Source organism: Anser anser, assembly GCF_964211835.1.
Source record: "Anser anser genome assembly, chromosome: 3".
Lineage (NCBI taxonomy): Eukaryota > Metazoa > Chordata > Aves > Anseriformes > Anatidae > Anser > Anser anser.
This window is the reverse complement of record NC_139722.1, coordinates 7,792,992-7,810,613: the sequence shown is the minus strand read 5'-3', so window position 1 is coordinate 7,810,613 and position 17,622 is coordinate 7,792,992. Positions and strand designations below refer to the sequence as shown.

Here is a 17,622-nt window from a genome sequence, read left to right as displayed (position 1 = left end):
CTGTGATTTGGTTTTAGGGGCTGAACGGAAGAAAAAACTCTTAAAAACCCAAACGATCAGCATTCAAATGATGGTAGGGATTTAGGGCATATGGGTTTGTTAACGGAATACCTGTGAAGCAATACCTGAATTTGGTGTTATCCTCAGACCTTAATATTATGACTTTTGCAGTTCTTTTTGTGTGTGCTTTGTTCTTCTCATCAGTTGTTCTGTTTCTCCTTGCACAGGAATACAGGCTCTCAGTTTGTGGCAAGTTATGCTATGCAATAGGAGGTGCCCCAAACCAAGTGGCAGGGAGCGCTGCTGCTTTCTTCCTACAGATCTACCTGCTAGATATAGCCCATGTAAGTAGCACAAGAAACCTTTACAGATTGCAGATTTCCTTCAACTTTGGTGTCATCAAAAATGTGCCTAGAACTATAAAAGGTAAATTCTCTAATAATGCTTTTAAATTGTCTTGTTAGCATTGCCTTTAGCTGTTCAGCATCCTGGAAGCTGCATAAACTTGTCCGGAAAAATATGTTTTTCTTCCTAGTTTCCTTTCTGACTTGTAGTGGCCGTCATTTCCTTTTAGTTTGTGATCATCAGTAGAGCTTTAGGCACTCCAGAGCTCTCTCACTTGCAGACACGAGCAAAAGATATTCTTGATATCAAGAGTGTCTAAGATAGGAGACATCTGCAACACTCTTAGTACTGTATTGAGGTTATGAATTTTTGTTCATTCAGTTTAGTCCAAAATTACTGCAGTTGCATCCAGTAGTCATCATAATTTCATGTCAGTTTCATTTGTTTGGACTACGATAATTATCCTTTGCAAAGAAAGCTGAGTGATCCTTCCTGAAGGTTCTTTGCTGCTGGTGTGTGGCTTTCTAGTGCAGAAATAGACTTCGTGAAAAAAGGCAGCAGGAGTCATCCCATTCAGCTGACTTTCAGTGCTCCAGCTAGATTCCAGGGCAGCAGAGAAACAAAGAAAATGAACCCATAAGCATTTTTCACTGTTCTGAATTTTCTTGTATGTCTGTGTGGTAACTAAGTGGGATAGATAAGGTATTATAGGGTGGAAGAAAGGGTTTTAGGGAGAAAAGGCCAAACTGCAGGGGCTGTGAAAACAGCTGTGGCTGAGACCATAGTGGATTTCAGCACTGATGACTGTTTTTATTTGCTGGAGAAAACAAACAAACAAAAAAAACCCAGGAGGTTCTGGATCAGATACTATCCATTTGCTGTTTAAGATGCAGAAAGACAGAATATCGCAACCAGAGCAGGGGAGTTATAAATGTCTTGTAGAGGTCAAAGTCACAGGAAAAGGGACCAGATTTGGACAGCAGTGTCAAGGATGGCAAGTGGATGTCTGAGGAGAGCTGAAGGTGGAAGAAGTAACCGCTTGGAGGTGCAGCAGGAGGTGGATGCAGCTCTGACCACAGCTGTTTTGTACCTGCATCAAGGATGGAGATGAGGAAGCACGAACTGGATGAGGAATACACTAATACAGTTTTCCAGGGTGCTTATAAATATGGGAATTTGCCCATCCTCTGCCTACCACAGAAACTGCAAATTCTTCACAGAATCACAGAATCATCTAGGTTGGAAGAGACCTCCAAGATCACCGAGTCCAACCTCTGACCTAACACTAACAAGTCCTCCACTAAACCATATCACTAAGTTCAACATCTAAACATCTTTTAAAGACCTCCATGGATGGTGACTCAACCACTTCCCTGGGCAGCCCATTCCAATGCCTAACAACCCTTTCAGTAAAGAAGTTCTTCCTAATATCCAACCTAAACCTCCTCTGGCACAACTTTAGCCCATTCCCCCTCGTCCTGTCACCAGGCTCATGGGAGAACAGACCAACCCCCACCTCTCTACAGCCTCCTTTAAGGTACCTGTAGAGTGCGATAAGGTCGCCCCTGAGCCTCCTCTTTTCCAGGCTAAACAACCCCAGCTCCCTCAGCCACTTCTCGTAAGACTTGTTCTCCAGACCCCTCACCAGCTTTGTTGCCCTTCTCTGGACTCTCTCGAGCACCTCCATGTCCTTCTTGTAGTGAGGGGCCCAAAACTGAACACAGTACTTGAGGTGCGGCCTCACCAGAGCTGAGTACAGGGGGACAATCACTTCCCTAGCCCTGCTGGCCACACTGCTTCTTATGCAAGCCCATGCTGACTGTTCTTGAAGCTAGGGATCATTTATTTCTTTGTGTGTTTGTGTACAGTGTCCAGGAAGCTCAGGTTCCATTCCTGAATCTCCGGACACTACCTAAATAAATGACATAATTATTTTTGTTAACAAGCTTCTACTGAAATCCAATAATTTTGCTTAACATTTGTAAGAATACTCTTATTACTTCATTAAGGGCCTTAATTATTTGTTCCTTGATGGCTTAATTTGTTCTCTGAAGGAATCCTGCAGGGGCGGAATTTTTTCAAGGCCTGATCAACAGCTCTGAATTCCCATGGTTTTGTCCTTTTTTGTTTGTTTTGCCTTTTTCCCATATATTTCCAGTGGATAGTATTTCATTTTATAGTCAGTGCCTGAATTTAAATCTTGCCCACTTAGAGGGCAGAACTGTTTCAGCTCTTTCTGAGACTGTGAAACTATGCGTAAACCTTATTGCATAATCTGGGCCCCTTCTAAGAAAATTACATTTGTATTCACTTTTCGTAGCTTATACTTTTTCCATTTGAATTCCATGTTCCACCTAAATTACCTGTATAAACTACAGACACCCAAATATAACTCCAAACCACACAGAAGCCTTGAATCACATTACTAGAAAACACTAAAACCTCTGATAATATGATTCTGGTCTTTCTCCCTTTTGAAATGGGTGAATTTAGCATATTTTATCTTGTTTTGCATTAGCACTGAGAAGTTGCTGGCACTGGTGCTGAAACTGTTTAAATTTAGGGAAAGAAAATGCAGTTAAGGGATATATAAGCCCCTGTAGATGACAGAAATGGGGAGACTGTGCAAAGACTCCACTCCTAATGTAAGAGAGGCCTTAACTTTTCTCCTTTTCCTCCTTTAGTTTTCAAGGCTTTCTTCCACCTCTCTTTACTTCCTTTCTGTCTACTCACGTTATTTGAGCAAAATGCCAATACAAAACCCACCTAATTTCAAACTTTCTGTCCATGTGTCCATATTTCAATGCAGTATTTCAACTGCTGTATCTTTCTGCATCATTATTTTGTTCGTGTTGCCACCGTGGCAGCGGAAGGGCGCAAGTCACCAAAGGTGGCCAGCCTGGACCCCACTACGGTGCTGTGGGACACATCCCAGCCTTGTCCTGCAGTGCAGCAATGGGATGCTCAGAGAGCTGCTGTCGTTACCTGCTGCAGTACCAGCCCCAGTCCTTCCTTGTTCCTAAGCTTTTTGGGGTGGGTATGTGTCTTGGAGCTGGCAGTGGCAGGAAGATTAGCTATTTCTGCAATTTCACCTAATTTGGACTAAAATCTAACAAGTGTGGTTACAGAAGCATGTAGCATCTGCCTTTAACAAAGGTCATTGTGGATATTTCGGACATTGTTGCGCCTTTCTTTCACCTCTGAGGGAATACGTGCAGCCATTTCTGTGCGCAGGGGACCTGTGCAAGCTGAAGGCAGGTGATGGTGCCTGGGAGGAGTAAACCCTGCAGAAAAGCAGGGAATATTACCTCAAGCTTGGTGTTGGATTCGCTGCATTCACCAGGCTTCCAGCTGGCTTAAAGAAGTGAGGGCATGAAGTCACGTATAGACGAAGGGTGTTTTCTGCAGTCACTCTTCAAGTCTCACAGGCTGTTTCAGTGGTCTCTCTCCATATTTATTTTAAAAGATTTAAGAGAACATTCATGATTATATAGATTTCAATGACTTTTTTTCACACCTATAGTTTTGGTAGCATGAACTAGGTGCTTCAAGGAGAAAACACAAGTTTTTAACCCTTCTGTGATCTGCAGCCTCATGCCACAAGCTGGCAGCCTTGTTGGTAATATCAGGAGTTGAAAAAGCCTGAATGTATGTACACAGCCACCTCTGCTCTTCTCTAGGTCACGTCAAGACAGTGATCTGGAAATGGGACTTTGGTAGGGAACAAGCTGAGGGGAAAGTTACAGAGACACTCTGTCAGGTTTTATAACTAAAACAAGGGCTTCAACCTCCTATTCGACCATCTGCCTCATCTTCCTAGTTCTGAACACATCTATAATCTCCCCTTCCTTGCATTTTTCCTCTCTAATGCCATTTTGCATGATGCCTGTCTCAATGTTTTGTTTGTTTGCTATGGGAAACCAATAGGGTAGCTAGTAGTAACTTCTATGACAGCAGCAGCCATGTTTTGTAAATGAGTTAACATTACTCTTTAAAACACTGAGGTTCTTTCTGGAAAGTTGCTTTCTGCTGTTTCATTGTACTGAGGGACAATGGCTCTTGTTCAGAGTACTGTGTTTGTACTTTCAGATCACACCGTTCCATGCCTCTTTGGTGCTGTTCATTGGCAAAGCCTCAGGAGCAGTTACTGATCCTGTTGCTGGCTTTTTTATCAGCAAAAGTAAATGGACAAAAATTGGCCGGCTCATGCCTTGGTAAGCAGAAATCTCTACAGATATTTTACATGTGTATGTATATAAATATTTTGCATATGTGTGTTGTGATCATACAGTCTTCTCATTGAATTAGACTTATTTTTCCTTGCCTGTTTCCCAAGCAACAGTGATCATATTCATTCCACATATATAAAATCAAAAAGAAAAATTATCACGTCATCTATTTCCCTTTAGCTTCTTCACCTGTGGAAAACATGCAAAAGATTTTCTACCATTTGATAAACCAACAGATAAAGCCAAGACACCACTTTTTTAACAAAACTAGAATCTCAGCTGTAAAACCTGGTTGGGGATTGAATTTTCATCTCTGTCTAGATTCCTTTTAGTTTGGCTACACTCCTTCACAAAGTTGTAATTTCTACTCGTGTCCTAGTGTGCCATCACTTCCCACATCAGCCTTTCAGGAGCTCCCTTAACTTTAACGCTCTCAGCCTTCCAGCTCAGTAAAAGATACGTGCATACACGTGGAACAGATGTGAATCTCTGTTTTATTCTTCCTTATAGCAATCACTCTGTTCCTGTTCCTGGTGTGTCCCCGTAATCAAAGTGCTTAACTGAAAAATCACCATGAGTTTTATAGAGGAAAGAGACGCTCTAGGATTTCGATCAGCATTTCTAAAGGGACAGAGTGATGTTTCTCTATGATGTACTTATATCTTGTATGCATTCAAGCTACTGTCGAGCAAAATCTGCATGGCAAGTAACACTCTCACATGTACCATCCCCATGTTAGCAGAATTAGAAGAATGAATGTTCATATAAGAAGAAGATCTCATATAAAAAGGAGATTGATAGGTGTGAAGCAAGAAAGTTGTAAAGGAGTGGTCCATGTTAAGAGGAACCCAAGCTCAACCATGCTAGAGGGCATTAATATTTTATTTTCACAGTATCACAGATTTCTAGGTTGGAAGAGACCTCAAGATCATCGAGTCCAACCTCCGACCTAACACTAAGTACTCCACTAAACCATATCGCTAAGCTCTACATCTAAACGTCTTTTAAAGACCTCCAGGGATGGTGACTCCACCACCTCCCTGGGCAGCCCGTTCCAATGCCTAATAACCCTTTCGGTAAAGAAGTTCTTCCTAACATCCAACCTAAACCTCCCCTGTCGCAACTTTCGCCCATTCCCCCTCGTCCTGTCACCAGGCACGTAGGAGAACAGACCAACCCCCACCTCTCTACAGCCTCCTTTAAGGTAACTGTAGAGTGCGATAAGGTCGCCCCTGAGCCTCCTCTTCTCCAGGCTGAACAAGCCCAGCTCCCTCAGCCGCTCCTCGTAAGCCTTGTTCTCCAGACCCCTCACCAGCTTGGTCGCCCTTCTCTGGACTCTCTCGAGCACCTCCATGTCCTTCCTGTAGTGAGGGACCCAAAACTGAACACAGTATTTGAGGTGTGGCCTCACCAGAGCCGAGTACAGGGGGACAATCACCTCCCTAGACCTGCTGGCCACACTGCTGCTTATACAGGCCAGGATGCTGTTGGCCTTCTTGGCCACCTGAGCACACTGCTGGCTCATATTCAGCCGACTATCAACCAGTACTCCCAGGTCCTTCTCGGCCAGGCAGCTTTCCAGCCACTCATCTCCCAGCCTGTAGCACTGCTTGGGGTTGTTGCGCCCCAGGTGCAGGACCCGGCACTTGGCCTTGTTGAACTTCATACAGTTGACCTCAGCCCATCGCTCCAGCCTATCCAGATCCTCCTGCAGAGCCTTCCTGCCCTCGAGCAGATCGACACACGCACTTAGCTTGGTGTCATCTGCAAACTTACTGAGGGTGCACTGGACGCCCTCATCCAGATCATCGATAAAGATATTAAAGAGGACCGGCCCCAGTACCGAGCCCTGGGGGACACCACTAGTGATATTTTATTTATTTTATTTTAGAAGTCAAGGGGAGACTAAGTAGTTTGTGAAATAGGGAGTCTTTAATCACTGCTCTATCTCATGCATTGTAAGGATGTATTGCCAGACATTTTGAATTAGTTATGAATTTTGAATTAATATAATCCCTAAACTTGATTCACAACTAAAATCTAAGTGTAAACATGTAGTATCCTGAGTGAAGTAGTTGAAACGTCAAGGAAAATAAGCCATTTTTTTTAGCTGCTGGTTCTCTTGCTGTCATGTGGTTTTAGAGCTACAGAAAATTGTGAGCTGTTCATATCTGACAAATGACATTTTTATAACAAATGCCAATAGATGTATTCTGATGCATTTTTTCACTTTTCTGAAAATACTGCAAATAAGCACATTTAGTGTTGATATTAGATCAATATTAGGATAACTCCCATCCTAGCAGAAGTGTGACCTTAGCAGCCCTTTGTACTGTAAACCAATGACTGTACAACTTGCACTTCTTAGAGGAAGAATCTTCTACATGAAGTGCATCCTTCAACATGCACTCATCAACCAGCTGCTTTCTTTCCAGAAGGATTTTGTCTATTTTTTATTTTTTTTTTTTTGGTAATGGTAGTTTTTCATAGGAATTTTGTTCCTGTGCTTTGGTGCTCAGATCATTTTTATGTAAGGAAAAAATATATCTCCTGTTAGTCTAAAAATACTTTTATTACTTTGAAATTATTCTGATTTCCTAAGTATCCAGAGTGAAGCAATTGGAATTGGCTCAGTCAGAAAAGTTTGCCCACAAAGCACAAACATTACTAAAGAGGGCAAAAGTTTAAGTATGGCTTAATACCGTACATAATATAGTAGGAAGTCATCAGCCATTACTGATGTCTTCTATGTAATGCCTTTAAATGGCATAAGCAGACATGGACTTAAAATACACAAATCGGGTCAAATATTTTGTCAAAGGAGTTAATAATGGAAAATCATCAATTTGGAAAGAGGAGAGAATAATGCGACTAAGAGGGTTGTTGCTGAGAAGTTGCACAAAAAAAATGACCATAAAACATTTCATTGTGGTGTCTCTGTCTGGACACCAGTCTGGAAAAGCTCACACTTTCGTAGAAGGTATATTCCCAGACATGGGTGGGGATTGTACCCTTCTTTGTGTTTTCCATTGCTGATCAGCTGTATATGAACTATGGCCTGGAAACTGGAGAGACAGAGAATACCAGAACCTGGCACTTTCCTTGCAAATGTTTAGCTCCCAGTGATGCTGTCCATCCCCCCAGAGCAGTGTGGGAAAGTCATTGTTTTACTGAACTATTTACCCACATTACTCTTTTGTATGCCACGTTTTCGGTTCATGATTGCAAAATAATCAGCTGACCCCCAATGTCAGTAGTGCTGTTGTGAAGGGATTAATCTGTTTTCTCTTTTACGTGTTTGGATATTTTTTATTGTGATCTTGGTCATCTAATTGCATTGTTTGATGTCTGATTTACAAGAACGTGGGAGAGCTCTGGTGCTGCTGCAGCTCAGACTTTCAGGAAATAATAGCATCTGATCACTTCTTCCATATCACAGAGTTTGAAGTGTTGTTCGCTTGAAATCATTTTTAGACCAAGTGTAATTAATTGCTGGTACATGGCAACGTCTGGAATTTAAGGTTCTGTAGTTCTGTTTTTAAGCCACCTTCCTGATGCTCCTTTTGTGTTTGGAGTGATTAGGAGTTTTATTGTTGAGTAAAATGGAGTAAATAATTATATACCGGAGTAGATACAGACCATAGGAAGTCTTGCAGTGAGCTGCCCGTTACCTTTTGTGCTGTTTTCAGTGCTTATATCAACGTGTTTGCATTTGTTTGAAGTAGCAGTGGAGAGGGCAAGTTGAGAGGAAAGCTGAAGGTGTTAAAATTAGAATGAGGAATCCTTCCTACTAAGTAAGCTCATGGAAACACTGCTGAAGTATGTTATGACGTGTGACAACAGGGCTTAGTTTTCAGTGATTCTTTCTAATAAAGATATAGTCTAGGGATGTACTAAGGAGTAGCAATATAGTTGTGCTATTACAGTACAAGTGCAAGGCAATTGTGTCAGTTCTGAGTAGGATATTAATGTAAGTATAGCTTTTTTTTTTCCTTCAGATTTGCTGTTTTACATTTTGTGGAAGTACTTACATTTTATATTAATTTGCGCATTTAACACATGCAGACATTTAATGCTTAAAATCACGTCATTTTTGTATTTAGGAAAACTGCACATAAAACAAATTGCATGATACTGAGTATGAGGAGGAAAACGTAATGTGCTTTGCTATCCTTACGTTGAGATTGTTGGCATGTGCTAATTCTCTTTGCAGGATGCTGGCATGTACACCCTTCACAGTAGTGTCCTATTTTTTCATGTGGTACCTGCCTCCTTTTGTATCAGGAAGAGTTGCATGGTACCTGACTTTCTACTGCCTTTTCCAAGCACTGACCACAGTAAGTAGGTTACAAGTCATGATGTTCTCAGCAGTAACCTGCTTGTTTTCTGTTATTGTATTCCAATTTAATAAACTGAGGTTTAACAAATCTTAACATTATATTTCAACTTCTAGCAAGTTTTAAGGGATCGGTAGATGTCTCTTTATCAAACTCTGCTGGTTCATGGTTTCTGCCCAGGTTTTCTCTGGCAAATGACTTGCTATTTCAGCCAGATTACTTCTAGTAACTTTCTCTAGTAGTTGAGGCTAAGGCAGGTGACTTAGCAGTATGCACACGAAAGGGTAGCATACTTCTGCTGAAGGCCAGTAGTGCACATCTGAGGAAAGACAGTGTCATAAACCATCTCAGCCTTTTGGGAAATTACTGAGGTGTCTTGGATACTTAACTCATTCTTGAATAGATCCACAGAGATATTTAGATTCCTACGTTCCAGTTAGACATCTAACTTTTCACAACTTCTGTTTTCAGGGGCAGATAGGAGACCAAATGGCTTTGTGGCTCTAGTTCTGGGTGCTTTGACTCAAGGTGGAAGGCAAGGAAAAGAGTCCCAGAGCTGAAATAGTATTGATAATAGTTATCATGATACTTATGTCTGGATAAAAGAGTTTGAACACATGATTTTTTGTGCTATATTGCACGACTTGTAGTATTAAAAACCATATTGTAGAAACTATTATTTCAGTAGATCCGAAGGAACTTCTCTGACATATTCCATACTGTACATGCAGGGGTTGTGTCACCCAGTTCTGCCTTGTAGCCAGTATCAAGGTGAAAGAAGGTATCTCCAGAACAAAGCAGTATCTCGCAGCAGATCAGGACTGGAAGTGAGGCAGCTGCAGTGCAATACAGCAGGGTGAAACCTGGCTGATTGAATTTCACTAGGTCATATTTTAAAAAAGTGGTTCCCAGACAGTTAAAGAATTATGTAATGAAACAAATACTGAAATATTTGGGGATGTATGCAGTCCTCTGGCTTGAATAAGGTGGAAAATTTTATTATTTTATTATGGCTTTGCTTCCTGTTAGTGAGCTCAAGATAGAAATGTGATAGTCTCCTAGTGCAAAGAAAACTAGATGCTTTATAGCCTGGTTTTAAAGGACTTTTTCCCAAAGAAGCTGAATGAGCGCAGCATTAAGATCAAGCCTTCTGGCAATTTATTATTCATTATTTGTATTATGAAAGAGTTTTTTTGCTCTTACATGCTTTATAAAACAGAAAAAAAAAAGCCAGGTCTTTCTGCTAAAAGATGCCATGTTCTAAATAAATGACTTCTAACGTTACATTAAACCATTTTCGTGGATATCAAAGAAATACATCATCTACCTTGAAACTTCCTGAATGATGTTCTTTTTTTGCATAGCTATTCCAGGTACCATATACTGCTCTCACCATGTTTCTCAGCACAGACCAGAAGGAGCGAGATTCTGCAACGGCATACCGTGAGTGTGATATGGGCTTTCTCATGTGGATCGGGGCTGACTTTTATTTAAAATCATTCTCTAGCTATAGGAAGTTCCTAATGTTTTGTGTCCCTAGATTGGACTTCTACATGAGATTTTTAATATCTGATGAGAAGTATTTTGTCCTGTAGACGCTTCAATTTTTCTAGCTAAATGGGAGATATTAATGTTTTATTGTCTCAAATTGTCAAATTAGCTATAAACTCTTTCCAGTTTATTGCTAGCCAGGAGAAAAATAAAAATTACCCAAAGCCTGGATGCAGAATAATTATTTCATTTAAAGATGATTTTTAGGGGAAATAACAAAGTGCTGATCTCATTTTACATTCCATTAAAAAAGTCTGAAAGTAATTTTGAGCTTTTTTTTATTTTACTTTGGATTTTCTTTTTTGTGTGTGTGTGTGTGAACATTCACACCAATTAAAATCTCTCTTTTTATTATGTCTGTGTCTTTTTAAATCTAAGGTATTGCAGGTAGCTAGCAGAAAGATCTTGTTATATAACTAACACTCTGACTGTATTAGTTAAAAGAATGACAGCTTACAGACCATATCTCAGGCTCTTATCTCTTTGCTCTCCAAAACCACACAAAGATTTTGCTTTGAAGCAAATTGTTAAAACCAAAAAGTGCAATGAAAATCTTTTCAAGAATTCCTGTATAGCTCACAAAATGCATGTAAGAACAGTTTCTTGCTTCCTTCTCTCCTCAGCTCTGTTCTCACGCCTTCTGTATTGTGTAGCTGCTGTCTCTCATGTCCGCTAGCATTAAGCAAGGCAAAGAGAAAAGAGTGCTCAGATGTCACATGAAAGATTTTTCTGTCTTAACTAGTCCTTCAGTGTCGCTTTAGAGTAGCTTATGATTTTTTTGTTGTTGTTTTTGCATCTGTTTTCACAGCAAGAACCCTTTTCTCTTCCCTTAGTTCTTCTAACCCTCAACATACTTGCTCGAGTATACAGAAAACTGGACCATAGAGGCACAATGATATGGCCAGAAGTGCTAAAATACCACACCAGAAATTCTAGATCTAATATCCCCTGAGCAACCCAGGCCCTTCTCAGCCACATGGATTGGTTGTAATTTGCATTATCATCAACTATGTCAAGAGAAAGCCGGGGCTAGCAGTCACAGAGCTAAACAGCAGGAGATTCCAGTTGTGTTATATTCTTTGGCAGTGGCTGGATCTCGAGTCATCTGGCTTGAATTCTAACTAAATCCACATACCTAGTGTTTTCTGTTGTCTGGTTTTATGTCTTCAGAGGCTGTGATCCAAATAAATGTGCTTTCCTATCTGCTAGTCCAATATAAGTTCACAGGCATGTGAAATTATTGCTAATAAATGCTCTTGAGCTCTATGGGTAAGAGGTGTCGTACATTTATAGTGTCATTTTACCGTTCAGAAAAGTGTTTATAGTATACAGCTGTTCTACTAATATAATTTAGGGTGGTGCAATTAACCATAATTTTGGCTTCTCAGATGTTAGTATTTTTGTCTATTTTGAAGTAACATCTGTTTGGAGATGAGTTTTCTTATAATGGTTATGACTATGTGAGATTTCTTTGTTATTATTATTATTTTTAGCAAGACCGTACTTAAACACTCTTCTCTTACTTCTCTGTGGGTTTCATAGAGAATTCTCACTGACAGACTTTCTTGGATGCAGTTAGTTGTTCAGGCATTTCTTCAATTGCTTAGAGACAAACAGCGGTGTAATCTGGTGTGTTTTAAAAAACAAAAGGTTGGGGACAGAGGATCCACTCCCCTCTACTGGAGAGAAGCAGAACTGTTTATCATACATTTTCTCCTGCTCCTTACTGTAAATGCGTGATAGAAATGCTGGATTCCAAAGTTGTTTTCACATAAATACTACTTATATCTGGGCAAAATAGAACCTACTCCAAGGTACAATCTTTTTTCCAAGAGATCTGCTTTCTTTGCTACGGTGGAAAGTAACACATTATCAATTCTGAGCACCCCAAAACTTTGAAATCTGCCTGATTCTCAGCTCCTGGCACTTCTTAGAAAATAAGAAGTTTCATAATAGTTGTGTTTCTGTTGCCTATAATAATGTTTCTGAGTTTTATTGTATGCAGGTGCTTGGTAAAATGCTGATGTGGTGTCTTAGATAAAGGTTATAAAGCTGTAGGTGGTGTTTTGAATGAAAGGCGTGACTCAGGTATTACTTCTTTTGTGCTGGGACAGCACAAACAGAAGAGTTTGGAAGCTCTGCGAGATGCATCAGAGACTGGATTGTGGCAAAACAATTCAGATCAGCTTGAGGTTAGGATTTCCACCATCAGCCGCTTTTGTTTGTGTGGATTAAATTGTATCATTGCTGGGAAGATTAGGCATGAAGTTTGGGGAAGAAACTTTTTTTTTTTTTAACCTCTTGGTTTAAATTTATGTAACACGAAGCCTCAGATCTTCCATTCAGAATCGTTCTCTGTGTGCGAACATACTGGCAATGATTTACCTGATCCAAGTCTCCTGTGTGCCTGTCTTGCCTTTTCCTTCCTTGATTTTCCATAGCTGCTTACAGCTTTTGTTACTGCCCTGTCTGAAGTGCAGTGGTTAACCCTTCTAGTAGAAGGAGCCCTAGTGCTTAGGTCAATGAGAAGAATATTCTCTCAGAAGCAGTGAGTCTTGGTCCTTGTTCCTAATCTGTTCATGTACTTAATCCTATGAATCTTTATGCAAAATGCTTAAATAGTACCTGGAGCTAGGACAGGAACTCAGTTTATCTCCCTGCACTGGGGATGCTGGGTATGGTCATCTTGCGTGGAAATAGGAGCGGTAGGCTTGAAATCCCTCAGAATGAGAAGGGTCTAAACCCAAATTACTCAACAGTCACTGGCAGAGGGGTTGTAACAACTAACTGCTTTGATTTTGAGTGCATGGAGCATGATCTGGGTACCTGTGGTTAGATATCTTTGCTTTCCGAAATGGAGACTAGCTGGTTTTTAGGTGCTCCCTTGTACTGATGGTGCTGGAGTGGAGCGTTAGTGATCTAAACCACGCTCTGAGGCTGAGGTGCCTAGTTCTGCCTGACTGCAGCCTTAGGCAGTTAAGAACAGCATCTGCTGTTGTCAAGAGCTTTACAGCTGGATTAGTTCCAACATAAACCCAAGGTAAGCCCTGTTTCATTTTACAGTTGGAGGACCTAGAGGTCTGAGCAGATAAGCGACTTCCAAAATATTTGACAAAGTTACTGTCAAACATGAAAAGTTTGATGTTATGGCTCCTAGTTGTGCTTTGGAAAAGTGGCATTCAGTATTTAATCTGTAATTCAGCTCTTGTCCTCAAGATGAGAAGTTTTCGTGTTATCCCTTTATGGCTCTTAATCCCAGTCATATTTATCATGCAGCATGCATAAAAGGGGCTCTTCCATGGAAGCATCTAAAAGCTGACCAGAAATCCAGTGGCAAAACTCTCTCTCCTTGAGACTATTCTATTACTGACCTTCCAGTTCAGCTGTTCTTGGTGTTGCTTTTTCTGCTTAATCCATACAAAATAAAATTATATTGCTTCGATGAGGTTGTTCTTCAGTGAGATAAATGAGCAGGCTTGTGAACAGTGGAGGGATCAGGTTCTTATCCTCAATGCACGTTTGTGCTTCCTTCTCCAGGAATGACCATGGAAGTTCTTGGGACCTTGATTGGAGCTGCACTTCAGGGGCAAATTGTGGCCAGTGCTCATCTCTCTCATCACTGCACCATGAATCCCCCACTAAACACGACCAGCCCTACCGACTCCTGGCATGACAGTCCCAGCTTCCCTGAGCCCTCGGATTCCCTGTCCCATCAAGTAAGTGTCTGTGGGAGCACAGTAAAATCTCTTCGGGAGAGAATCACAGAATCATAGAATGGCTTGGCTTGGAAGGGACCTTAAAGATCGTCTCATTCCAACCTCTCTGCCGTGGGCAGGGACATCTTCCACTAGACCAGGTTGCTCAAAGCCCCATCCAGCCTGGACTTTGGGGGACATGTTCTTCCTGTAATATCACATCACCCAGCCAGATGAGCTTGAACATGACTTCCTTGAAAGCAGCAATGCTGGAGCTGAGACTGCCTTCTTAACATCAAGGGTTCCTGTCCATTGTATTTGCAACCACTTCTGAGTGTGGCAGAAGAATTATACTGAGCTTTGCTGAAGATGCTGAACTATAAAGTGTCTAGAAGGTGTATGGCCACACTTTGTTTTCTCTAGGGGCTGATCTGCAGTTTAAAATAGAAACTTAGTAAGAAAATAAAGGAGGCTAGAGCAGAATCTCTCAGTTCAGCAACATTGCTTCTCAAAGCAGGTATCAGTAGGGATCTTCTGCAAAAAATAGTGGCTGTTACATGCAAGAAACTAAATCCTACTTAGAATGTGTATTCTTGTGAAAGTATAAAGCACTGTTGAAAGTAAATGGTTGGGATCAGGCAGTAAGTAGGAACAGGGCTCAGTGGTTAACATGTGGCATGAACCTTGAGGTCCACACTTATTTCTTTTTCTAAAGCAGATTTTTCCTGTAATCCCACACAAGTAATTTAATCTGTTTATGCTTCAGTTCTCCATTTTTGGAGAAATAGAGGAAGTTTTATGTATAAGAGGTAATCCTAAAACCTGATCCAAATCTTTGTGACAGAGTTTGACCATCTTCATTATTTCCAGTGGTCTTGAAACAGGCCCTGAATCAAGCAAATGCCTTAACTAGTATTTTTTCTGTTACTTGTGAAACCAGCAGTTTGTTGGCTCCATATTACCACTTGCTAGAGTCAGTCTCACTTTTTATACCTTCATCCATTTCTGTCAGTGCATATACTCACTTATATATAAAATTCCCTATGAAGAAGGCTTCTTTGACCTCAGTCTAATTTCAATTGCACAGTGCAGATCAGGATGTACATATTTGTAGCCAGTGGTCTGCGTGTAAGGGTTGAATAGCTACTATTCCCACTCTTCAGCAGCAGTAAAATCACAAGCTAAAGGCATGATTTCACATACCCTTTGAATTAGCATATCCTGGCACCAGCACAGGCAGTCCAGGAAGGTGACTGAGCCACGCATCCCCCTATCCCAGGTGCTATTCTCTGCCTCTCTGCTACCTCATCTCTTTTGTTGGCACAGGCCTTTGTAAGTCTTCTCAGACAGCTGAGCTGGGAAACTGCCTGGGGAGAGCTGAGCTGATTCTCTAAGTGGCTGTGCCGTTTTGTAGCTGATTAAAGTGTTTTTGAAGCTGCTCATTAGGTAACTTCTGGTGTATTTTTTAACAAGACGCAGAACATTATCCTTTCTTCCTTTTTAGCTTCTAGTGGACAATGGATTGCTGTAGGAAATCACTGTGCTATTACAGCTCTGTGAATTGTGGAGAGGAGTAGCTTGAAGAGTTGTGGTGCAAGCTGAATTTCATTGCACAGCAGATTCCTTTTCTGAATCTGCTTTATGTCATAATCACCAACTTCCACTTTCAAATCTCCTAATTGGCTGCCAAGGAAAAAATAGATGATTTTGATTTATTTTCTTTCTAACCACGTGCTTTCCTGTGCTTGTTGAGGTAGGAGGGAGATGAACGAAGAAGCTTCACAATGTATTGCATATCAAGCAGGTTTTTTACTTAAAAAAAAAAAATCAGATAAATAGCCTAAACTAGCCAGAGTTTTTTTAAATGGAAGTAACATTTTTTCATTAAACTAGCTACTAACACTGGAAAACAATGCAGAAGCTTTTAGACAAACACACATGTTTCAGATCTGTTTCTTTTTCATATCTGAAGAAGGGGAACTGTGACTGGAATCTTGTCTTCCTTTTTTTCCTCAACTGGAAAAGTATGATTTAATTAAAGATATTACCTTCACTGATCAATCTGTTGTATGTTATATCCGTTTAACATTATTCCTACTGCTTTTACACTATCCTAAAGTACAGTTTTTCAAACTAGCTTAATCAAAGGTTTAAAAAAGTTTGGATATTTGCTTATTTCTTTTGTTTTCCTCATTTCACTTCTTTATTTACATGCAGGCATTTGTTTATTTTGGTAAGCTTTTTCTCTTTATTTACTTTTGTTACTTTTTTCCCTTTTCCCTCCATTTTGTGTGTTAATCTTCTGAGGTTTTGTAAGTGAGTAGTATCCCATGGTTGAGAATAGTTTGGATTATGGTGTCCAGCTGTTTTCCATGGGCAAGGTTCTGTTCACTCCTTGTTCCCTCCTACCCTCTTTCCCAAAGAGCCCTCTGGCATAGTGTGCATGAACAGCTCTGGCAATAGTGAAGACCACAGTTTTTTGCCATTCACATGACCCAGCATCAATTTGGTTGCCTTAAGGGAGCTTGCATAGCCATCAAGCCACTTGGGGGAGCTGCTTTGCGTCGTATGACAGCGTGTTTGCCTTTTGTTAGCATGGTGCACAACAGAATATGCACCCAACCAGATGATCAGCAGGAGATGTTGAATCTTGAATCTCAGTTGTATGAGTGATGGACATTCAGTTATAAGTTGAGGAAGGGCTATGAACCTGAAGTACCTCCATCAGCCTTAGTCTTAAAAAAAATAAAAATATTTAGAAGAGGTTGAATCTTGATGGTTCCTCTTAGAACCGTTCAGGAATATGAACCTGACCCCTTTCATCACAAAGATTGATTCCGAGTTGCTCAAGAGCACACCTTGTTTAAAGACAGAGCTTGTGAATGACTGAGATTACTTTGCTGATTATTAAAGAAGTGAAGTGGAAGAAATGATTATTTTGCATCTAAGCTCTCCTGAAATTGTTTCTGTATAGAACTTCCATGTGAAACACACAGCTTAGGAGAGTGTATATTGCCTACTGCAAATCAAGCATAGACATTGATATGATTATGATGGGCTAACAAGTTTTGTGTAAGGTCAGAGAATCTTATTTGGCCCACCATGAATATCCTTAATAGTTTGGGTGAATAGTTCAAATTACACTTAAGTAAGACCTGTCAAAGAAAACATTTAATTCAATTGCTTCAAAAAAAATAACAAATTTAGCTTTTTTTTTGGTTTAGCCCTTCTGTCTTGGCAAGACTGCTTTAGAGGCTGAAATTATACCTCGTTTAAGTGAATTCAGGTATCTACACTTCTGCAGTCTGTACAAGCCATAACTAGTAGTACGAATGTACTCTGTGACTAAGTTTATAATTCTGTATCCAAAATATTTTTATCCCAAATAAAGGAGTACAGGACTATTCTTTATTTTACCACGTCCCTTTCTGAAATGTAAGTATCTTAATAAAAGTTGTCAACTTG

The 17,622-nt window shown here is 40.4% G+C and overlaps 1 protein-coding gene across 3 annotated transcripts in view; it reads left to right on the top strand.

Annotated features, from left to right (window-relative positions):
- Positions 1–17,622, top strand: part of MFSD2B (MFSD2 lysolipid transporter B, sphingolipid) — a 43,022-nt gene that overhangs the window by 5,582 nt on the left and 19,818 nt on the right. For all 3 annotated transcript variants that reach the window (XM_083830798.1, XM_083830797.1, XM_083830799.1), the window contains 5 exons: positions 228–344; positions 4,435–4,559; positions 8,788–8,911; positions 10,276–10,354; positions 14,000–14,178. In XM_083830798.1, coding sequence (XP_083686924.1) covers positions 228–344; positions 4,435–4,559; positions 8,788–8,911; positions 10,276–10,354; positions 14,000–14,178 — 624 coding nt within the window. The remainder of the gene's footprint in view (positions 1–227; positions 345–4,434; positions 4,560–8,787; positions 8,912–10,275; positions 10,355–13,999; positions 14,179–17,622) is intronic.